The 10,053-nt window shown below is 49.6% G+C and overlaps 1 protein-coding gene across 1 annotated transcript in view; it reads left to right on the forward strand.

Annotated features, from left to right (window-relative positions):
* JPH2 (junctophilin 2) overlaps window positions 1-9,050 on the forward strand; it is a 31,653-nt gene extending 22,603 nt beyond the window's left edge. Inside the window, exons 3-6 of the mRNA XM_041419232.1 lie at window positions 123-241; window positions 3,635-4,425; window positions 5,542-5,639; window positions 6,532-9,050. Of these exons, the coding sequence (XP_041275166.1) occupies window positions 123-241; window positions 3,635-4,425; window positions 5,542-5,622 (991 nt within the window). The 3' untranslated portion in view covers window positions 5,623-5,639; window positions 6,532-9,050. The remainder of the gene's footprint in view (window positions 1-122; window positions 242-3,634; window positions 4,426-5,541; window positions 5,640-6,531) is intronic.
* Window positions 9,051-10,053: the final 1,003 nt, after the last annotated feature.

Here is a 10,053-nt window from a genome sequence, read left to right on the forward strand (position 1 = left end):
AATTCTGAGTGCTGTTATGCCAGCTGGGCTCATTCAGTTTTGGTGGCAGCCAGGGTTTGCTGTGTGAGTGGGGTGACCTTGGCTCAGGGGGTGCTCACTGTTCTCCCCTCTTCTCTCTGCAGGACGGCTCATGCCAAAGCCAAGGCTGAAGGGTCTGAGCAGGCAGCTCAGGCAGCCAACAACGAATCAGGCATAGCCAGAATGATGGCCAGGGAGCTCTCCCCAGACTTCTACCAGCCAGGTAGGATCAGAGGCACCTTCCAAGAGGGGTCTTGCAATTTCCATGGGCAATCTGTTCAAGTGCTTCACCTACTTAATAACTCCACAAAATGCTCTCCTGTCTATCCTAAATCCTCTTTTGCTCAATTGCAGCCAGCCCCTTGCCCTGGCTGATTTGCTGTCCTCCTGACACCGTTTTACTCACTATGTTACCATAGCCTGGAGGAAAACCCCACAGTTTCTGAGCTTCTCATGTTTTTCCACACACTGAAGCCCTCAGAACGCCAGGCAGGACAGGCAGCAAGCTCGGGGCTGTCTGCAGCTCTCCTGTAGATACATCCCTTGTGGCTTTTTCTTGGAACAGTGTTGCACACTGACTCACAAACCCGTATCCTGTGGGGCCTCAGAACAATCAAACTCTGCTAATTAGGGGCTGTAATATCCTATAAGAAAGCATCTAATACAAAATACTATTTCCCTGATTCTCTATTAATTTGTTAGTATCACTGCTAATTATTTGGCTGGGTAAACACTTGGGAGGTTCTTTCTGTGAGACCAAGCACTGAGGATTAGTAGATGAAAAGTGTAATATTAGAATCAGCATTGTGAATACCATTACTTTTCCCTGAACTGAGTTAGCTAGAGATATGTTCTTCCTGGAAAACTTTCCTTTACAGAGAGGGAAGGTAATAACAGAACAGAAAATAAAATCATAAGTGCTTACATTTTCATCCTGCCTTTCTTATTATCTGGATTTATTGCCTGGAGTGAGTGTCCCATGGTTACTGAGGGAAGATCACAAGAGACTTTCACAGTGGTAAAACTGGGGGTAGAAGCCAAAGGTTGACTTGTGCTCAGCAAAACCTGACACCTGCCCCTGCTCTGATTTCGGTGTCTCTGCATCTCCTGTACCACTCCCAGCACAGGGCACACAGTGGGAAATGGGAACAGCTCAGAGCTGGTGCCTTGTTGGGGAGAGTCGTGCTGACAGAGTTTCCTAAATTCCCTGTTCTCTCGCCTTGTCCTGCACCTATCAGCTGGGGAAACACCATGCTGGAGGGCTGCCTCTTCCTCCACAGCACCCAGCACTGCCTGTTGGAGCTGGCTTTGAGTGGGGAAACACCAGAGCACCTGGGCATGGGCATGAGCCAGCCCATGGCACTTCATTTGACAATGGCTAAATGTCTCTTGATCCTGACATAAGCCCCCCAGCTGCCGCTCACAGTTCTACATTCACCCTTTGCACACTGGGGTATTTATAGAACAGAAACAAAGGAAACTGGAATCCCTATGGAGAGGTTTTGGACATCTAGCTAGATTATTTTTTCCACCCATGGCAATTGAATGAGACAATTGAAACAGTCTCTGTAAAGCACTTGGGGCAGCCTGACCTCCACTCCGCTCCTCAGGTGCTGGATCCTCTTGCTGCTGTTGTGTAGGGCCTCACTTGGGTCCTGGCCTCTCTCTGTGGCCTTCTAAGCTCCTGATGTATGTTATTCTTCTATGATTCTTTTAAACCTCTAAATTCCAAAAGTGCACAAGGATATATCTCTTCTCACATGGCTGAACCATCCAGGAACAGAAACAGACAGTAGTCCAGCCTTGGATTTTGCAAGGACTGAGAGCTGCTGCTCACACAGCTAGGAGAGCCCAGCTGTGTTTGGTACCTGTATTTCTCCCTGCTATCCTGGCAGATTGACTGTGCTGTGTCTGGCACAGGCAATCCTGCTCAGCAAGCCCCATATCCCTAATAACTCTTGAGCCCTGAATTTTAGTTAAGGTATCATCCTTGGTAACTTAGAGAAGGATGTAAGCCAAACCCTTTGCTGAAATGTGCTGGCAGATGAAGGTGGAGAGCTGAGTGTGTGCCCTCCAGGCAGTTGGGGGGTTTTGTGTTGTAAATTATTCAGGAAGAGAAGAAAGCAGCAGGAGAGAGCAAGGAGCCTGGAGCTGCAGGCAGCCTATTTTGAGGAGTCAGAACAACTGTTGAAATGACTTCCAAATAACTCAGTTGCAGCCAGAAATAAATGGCCCTGAATGGGTCATCTGCTGATTGACAGGAGGTGCAGGCAGAGCAGAGCAGCTGAAATCAGTGCCCTCCTTTTCCCCACTGTTCCTCCGAGTGGAGGCATTGCCTGAATGGACAGGAGGTAGCAGTGTGCAAATCATACCACTGACTTAGGAGAGCAAAAGAAGCACCAAGCCAAATTTCCCAACCAGACTCAGGTTTGCATCAATCCTTGAGGTGGAGGAGATGAGGAGAGGGACCTTAAGGCAGCCAGAGGCAATGGGGCTCCAGGATCTACAGTGTTGTTCAGGAGCACAGAGCAAGCCCTGTATATCTGCACTCATCAGCATCACTGGGGTTCAGCAGAATGAGGCCAGAGCAGGTGCTTTGCTTTCAGAGAAGCTGCTCTGCAACCTCACAGTGCACAGGAGGAGCATGATGCTCTTCTTGTTCTCACTTGCTGTGAGCATCATGGTGATGTGTGGGGACCCTTCTTGCAGCACATCTCAGCATGTGGAGCACTGTGGAGGGTCATTATTCCACAAGATATTCCCAGTTCTTTAGTGATGCATTTTGGTGGATATCTTCAGTGTCAGGCTCTGTCTGAATTCCCCTGGCCCAGGCTGGGCTGCAATTTGTAGTAGGGTTAATAAGAAGTAAAGATTTAATGACAGGTGAAAAATTGAAGTGAGGCAGTGTTGCTAGGAACTCACAAGTCAGTGTGTGAGATGAGGCCAAAATGAAATCTGAAGCCCTGAGTCACCTTTCATGATGGTGCTAGGTAATTTTGCTGCTGTTCTGGAGCTCGGGACAGACAAGAGGGCTGAATAACTTCCAACCCAGTTCCATATACAAGAAATATGTTTTTCCTATCATGATGGATGGCACATAGATAATCTGGGGACCCTGCCTTTCCCGATGACACTGGTCATCCTGTGTATCCTGTGAAGTTACCATGCTATTTGACACCAAGGAAGCCACAGGGAAAAGTTTCCTAGCCATTAAATTTAAAAAATAAACAAAGTTCGTTGGGAGCTGTATCCTCCTTAGCCCAAGCATGACCCATCTGTGTGACCACAAGAAGCTGGGCTGCAGATTTTCATTGTTCTCTTTAAACTTATCTGCAGCTCTTGCCTGCTCCTTCAGCTCTTCCCTTATTGTGGACAGCTCACAATAAGGCTTGGAGCCTTTGGGAGTTCCTGGAGGAACTTCCTGCTGGCAGCAGGGTCTGGTTTGGGAGTTCCTCGTCTCCCAGACCCCTGCACCACGGTTCCCAAACCCATTGCTGATGGGGGCACAGCTGCCGACGCCACGATGGAGCCGTGGCACTGGGGTACCCATGGCACTGGGGTACCCCGCTGTCCCCCGTCCCAGAGTGACTCCTCACACCAGCCCTTCTCTCCGCAGGCCCCGAGTACCAGAAGCGGAAGCTGCTGCAGGAGATCATCGAGAACGCGGAGCACGCGGTCAACATGGAGGAGGAGGCGCCGCGACCCGAGGCTGCCCCGCCGCCCCCCACGCCGCCCGAGAGCCCCCAGCTCCACGAGCAGGAGGAGCCGCGGCCCCGCGCCAGCCCGGCCCCCAGCCCCGCCGCCACCCCTCCCGAGGCCAAGCGGGCCAAGGCGGCCCCCCGGCAGGACAAGCCCCTCCGTCCGGGCAGCTGGGCCGAGGCGGGCGGGCGGGCGGGCAATGGCAGCCCAGCACCCTCCGAGGGCGAGGGTCGCCCGGCCTCGCGGGGCCGCGGCCGTCCCGCCGAGCAGATGGAGATTGGGCCGCTGCAGCGCATGGCGCGCGAGCCCGACGTCGAGCTCTTCAAGGGCTACCACAGCTACGCCGTCCGGACGTCGCCGGTCACCCCCGCCACGGACTATGAGGAGGAGCAGTTCCCCGAGAACGAGCCGCCCTCCCCGGAGCCCCGGGGGGAGCTCCAGCGTCGGGGGGGCACCCCTGGCCCGCCACAGGGCCGCGAGGAGAAGCCATCGGTGGCGGCGGAGGCCAAGCCGGAGCCGCCTCGCCCCAAGGAGCCGCAGCAGCGCCCCAGCCCTGAGCGCAGGGCCGTGGGCCGGGCTGAGCCCGTGGCCGACAGGAAGACTGAGGCCAGGGCACCGGGCCGGACGGAGCCCAAGGCAGGGGCCAAGCGCGGCCCGGCCCAGGCGGCAGCAGTGGTGGCAGCACAGAAGGCGGAGGAGTGTGACGAGGTGATGTGGGGCATCCCTGGGAGCCTCCTGGGAGCCACCTTTGCCTTTCCTTTACTGTTCCCCACGAGTCTGGCAGGACCCAGAGGGATGCAGACCCCCAGACCCTGGGGCTGCAGTTGGTGCCAAGAAGTGCCCAGAGGCTCTTTTTGGGATCCTAGAGGCCGCTGAGGAGTGTTGGCATCCCTCTCTCCTGCTGCCTTTCCAGCCTGCCCTGCCTGGATGCTTGCCATGACATCCATAACCCTCCTGTTTTGACCTCCTCACCTCCTCTCTTTACCTGGGCAGATAGGCTTTCAGTAACGTCATATTTCAAAATTTGTGCAAAACCAGGCATCTTCCAATTAATTTTATCCACTTTTCTCACCTTCTTTTCCCACCCCATTACCAACCAACTTGGATGTGAAAATTGGGGGAAGAAAAACAGGAAAAGCTCAAGTGTGTTTCTCTTTTACCCATTACTTTTTTTGCTGTAAGGGCACCTCATGAGCTGAACTGTGGTGTTGAATCACCAGCCAATTTCCCAGGTTTAAAATATAGTCACTGGAACTTAATTTTGCTCTTAGCAAATACAGCTGGAAACCCAGACATTTTATTAGGCCTCTGAGTCCCATCTTGCAGTCCTTTGGACATGAATGATTCCAATGTGACTTTAGAAAAGCACAGCTTGGAAATACTTTGGTCTGAAATTACAGCAATCTCACATGGTTTCATTGGAAGTAGATGATCTTCAAGGTCCCCTTCCAAAGCAAAGCATTCTATGATTCTATGATATTAAAAATGGCAAGTTTACAAACACAGGCAATGTGGATGCAGAAGGGAGTTGGGAGGAGCAGCCTGACGTGGGATCAGGAGTTCATGTTCCTGTGGTCAGGGTCTCCTTTAATCTAATTTAGCTGCAAAAGAAGCCTGATTTAACGTCCTTCAAATGAATTTGCAGGGAAGAAGTAGGAATAGGATAGGATAAACCTTCCACTAGTTTGAAATTCAGGCTGGTTGTTAAGTGCCAGATTTCAGTGCATTGGGAGGGGGTGATTGTGGTATTTTTGAGCAGCAGAATCAAGCTATGTCTATATGGAGTTGTGGTGTGTAATACTCTGCTTTGGGTTTTTCCTTCAGGGACCTAACACAATTGTGATCTGCATGGTCATCTTACTGAACATTGGTCTGGCCATCCTATTTGTACATTTTTTGACATGATGAGCCTCTTGAACAAGGTAAGAATCAGAATGAGATTTTATCCTCGATTTGTAGGTGTCACTGGATGTTTTAAGGTTGACTCACTTTTCATAAAATGTCATAAAATTATTGCATGAAATTACATCATAATTTCATACATTTTCTCAAAATCAAGAACTGTGTGGGTGGGATACAGTCCCACCATATAATTTTGCCTTCCCAGTACCATGGGCATGTTTCATGGAGTGAGAATTCCTTTGCAAGAGTGTGTGATGTTAAATTTGAAATTTGTTTACTGCAAATACTGCAAATGCTTCAAGAAACACTCTCAATTTGCTGTTTCAACATGGCTGCTCACAGGAAGTTTGTGCGTTGTAGTATTTCTTGGCACTCACACCAGCAAGATGCAAGAACATACAAAAACTGTGGAAACTGCAGCTCTAATTGCACCCGCACTAGTTCTGCAGCAGTTGTTACTTAATTATTTTACTAAAGATAAATATGAATCAAGATGTCTGTAAGACTGGAGCTTGCTCAGGGGTTCCACTTTAATTGGGATAAGGGTTTGCATTTGGATTTGGTGGCAATAAAATCTTGTGAGGTTTCTCACCTGTGGTACCCCTACAGACAGGAAAGTGTCCTGAGCTTGCACAAGACTTGTCTTGGGCTCAAATATTTCAAACAAAATCTGCCATCAAGGCTGAACCTGACCCTTGAGCCTCCTGTGAATGTAATACAAGAGACACCTCTGAGCCCCTGTGAGGATATTGGGCTGCTTTCCCCAGACCTCCTGGGGGACAAAACTGCTCTGCTGAGCACTGCTTTCTCTCATGTTTTTAGTCTCACTCAGCCTTGCAGACAGCTGTGGTAATGTGTTGGTCATGTGTTTTGCTCTCCCTTGACTTTCCCATTTATCTGTGTCTGGGACAGGCGTTGCTGCTGGTGGAGACCTCAGACCTTGGCGGGGATTAAAGCTCAGCCACCTGGAAACACCTAAGAGGAGGACTTGAGATCCCAAGGTTGCACTGCAAACATCAACCTTAAATGAGAGTGTCTGAAGATCAATTCAGTTTCCTGCTCCCAGGCTGTGGCTGGCCTCTGCAATCTACCAAGGAAAAGCCAGAGTTTCTGCACTGTGGTCTCCTCTTCTTTGTATAAAATAGCAGTTGCCTTAAATTATTCTCACCAAAGCCATCAACTGTCCTGCCATGCCAGGGATGAGGGATTTATCTTTAGCTGTAGGAAAATGAGTGAGGAGGTCTCATGCGTGCACACTGATGTGTTTTGTAACTCCCTTGGTTGACACAGTGTCAGAGATTTTCCAAAGATTGTCATCCATGGCATGGAGATGAAGCAATCCAGCAACCAGAATGACTCATGAGAGCCGCGCCGTGGCTCGGGGCGGACGGCGCTGCTCTCCGTGCCTGGAAGTCATCCAAAGGGATGAACAAAAAGTCTTTCCTTTCCCCTGTCACCTGGCATCATTTTCCACGTACGGAGGACTGAGAGGGGGAGCAAGTTGAAATTGGGCTTGTTGAAGTGTGACCCGAGTCCTGCCCATGGCCAATGCACCACGGATGGGGCCGCGGGGTGGGGTGTGAGGGACTGGTGGATCCAAGGCTGTTGGTGCCTGTGGGGGTGCTCTGGGTGGAGATGGGGCCTCTTTTGGGACCAGGCACCATCCAAGTGCTCTCCTGCCACCAACAATGCTCTGCACAGAAGCAGCTTGCAGTGGGTGGCTTCCCACTGCAACGGGAAAGGCAGTAGGTGTGCTGAATTTGTCCCTTTACCCCTTTTTTCTATGAAAATGTTGTGAGTTACAGTGAAAAGGAGGGTCTTGCTGAAAATGCCTCTGTACACCTGCAGGTTCCTCCCCTTGGTGTGCCAGGCTGTGGAGGGGTCCTGGCCTCTCACTGCACCCAATAAACAGACTTTCCAGCAGAGGATGCAGGGTGGCTATCATGGGAGAGGTTACCTTATTCCTGAAAGAAAAAAGGTGCAGAGATGTGAGTGACTGAAGTGTATTTGGGTGTTTGGCTCAGAAATATGCAGCAGCCAGGCTGTCAGCAGTGACAGAGTACAGTGGGGCAGTGTAGCTCTTGCTCGTGTGTGCAAGGCTGAGGCCTAGGCGATTTGCACCCATTTTCCCAAAGCTGTGACAGGGAGTGACCTTTGGAAGGAGATTTTTCCACCATGATCTGCTCTGATCCTTAGCAGTGCGAGCTTAGAAAGTCGGCACAGATGAAGTTGCAGTTTAGTGTGAGGCTGAGTGCTTGGACATGTTTCTTCCTTCTTTTAAGAGCAATGTGTATTTTCAATCCCTTTTCAAGATAATCAGAGATGTTATTTATAGTTGGTTGTGCACCTCTGTGTATCCTGAAGTCCCACAGCACAGGACTGGGTGGGAAAACTTTGTTGGACTGGAAAGAATGGGGAAATGATAGTTAAGGAAAAAACCAGATGCCCGGTCTGCTTCAAAGGTCAGTCTGAAAGGATTTCAGAGATGGAGTGGCAGACACACAGGGGTTTTACACTCACTGGAGACATGGGGCAGAACCTACCTAATTTATCTACTCTAGTTATGGCATAAGAGTGAGAATAATTCAGTACTTTTCTTTGTGAACCAAGTCTATTTTTTAACCTTATTGAGCTCAGGAACATTGCCACAGTAGCAAATATGTGGTATTAAGTGTGGGAGAAGTGAATGTGATCCTTTCCTAAAAGCCATGTGGCTGTACCAGTCCTGAGAAAGCTGTGCAGCATCATCTACACTTCACAGAGCATAGTTTAGTAGCAATTTGCTTATTTTCGTGTTTTTTTCTTTTCCTTAAATATAAATGTATTGCAAACCCCAGGCTCTGCTGCCTTTCATGTTTTGTCTCCATTTGCTGGCATTCACTTGCCAACTCTGCAGTTTCAATATCCCAACTGCTGTTGTTCACCACCAAGACAATTTCCATTGAGAGACCTGAGGGGCTTTTATTTATCACTAAGCACAAAAATGGATTTTTTTCAACAGTGATAAGGTAATTCCTTCCCCCCCCCCCCCATTTTTTATGCATGTGATACACACTCAGTAATGTGCTTTCCTCCTAGTAACCTTCTGAGAAAAGTAGGTAGATTTGCTTTTATGTGACATATAACTGTATCCATATTACACTGAGATATGGATATATATACATAGAGAGAGAGCCCCTTAGGGATTTCATTTTCTTAGATGCAAAATACCAGATTTACCTCAAACTGCATGCTTTCAAAACTGACTAGGATTTTGTGTTATACTTTTCAGGTCTTACAAAGATGCAGATACCTTTCACTCTTCACACAAAAATACCTTCATCACAGATTTTGCTAGCTGTTTACTACAATCTGTGTACTACTGTCCAGAGTTTTCTGTCGGTTGTTCTGCTGGATTATGTGCAATAATAAACAGTTATCTGCTCACTCTATCCATGTGGATTTTTGCAGGGGAATCTCCAGGTTTCTTTCCATAGGGATGCATTCACTCCAGTTTTAAAGCAGAGAGTAATGCAGAATTTCACTGGTGGCATCTGGATGTTTTTTAGCTTTTTCTTAATGATCTGCTTCAAAATTTTGCATTTTTTTATTGATGGGGGTACTTTACAAAGAGAGTTGTTTTCACTAAATGCTTTTAGGCAGCCTTTAAGGACCCTGCAATTCTCTGAGCACACTCCATGTGCTCAGCCTGCTCATTGTGCTGGCAGGGGTTGCACAGGGCAGGAGGAAAGGCAGCTCGCTGGCCCAGAGCCTGCCCAGGCCATGCAGATGGCTGCTGACAGGTCCCTTTGCTGCCTCCTGACCCCAGGGCTGCTGCCAGGCTCATTCTGAGCTGTGTGTCACTGGCTGCTCCTCTGGGTTTGGGGAGGAGTGATTCTCCACTGCCTGTGCCCATCCTCTCGCTGAGCCTCTGGAGACAGCCTGGGTGAGAGAAAAGCCAGGCACGAGGTAGAGGGAAATGGCAGCAGGGTGATTTATGGGGAGGATGGATGAGCAGAGCCCAGCACCAGCCCGGGGCAGCAGGGCCCCGGGGCCTGAGGAATCCAGAGTAGCCAAAACCTCCAATCCTTTTTCTATTTCTGGAGCATCTCACATGAGCAAAGCTGGACTGTGCGGAGAGGCTGTGGGGACACAGGCTCAGCCTTCGTGGGCTGGAGTGCTGCCCCTGCCTTCTGTGGTTGTGAGGGGTGTCGTGGCAGAAGATTTCATGCCCTGGTAGAGACTGAAGGAGCTGAGTTTGATGAAATGATGGTTTTTCTCTCCTCTGGGCTTGTTTTGCTTCTGGTATGGAAGGAACCAGCTACATCTCATTCATCAGTCAGGGGCAGCAGGGTAACTGGAGCCTTGTGCACCTCATAAATCTCAGGCTGATGAATGGAGCAGGTCCTTGGCTCATGTGTTACAGACGCAGGAGGGAGGTGGGTCTGCTGCTGA

This window comes from Onychostruthus taczanowskii, unplaced genomic scaffold, assembly GCF_017590055.1.
Source record: "Onychostruthus taczanowskii isolate IOZ18803 unplaced genomic scaffold, ASM1759005v1 scaffold60, whole genome shotgun sequence".
Classification (NCBI taxonomy): Eukaryota; Metazoa; Chordata; class Aves; order Passeriformes; family Passeridae; genus Onychostruthus; species Onychostruthus taczanowskii.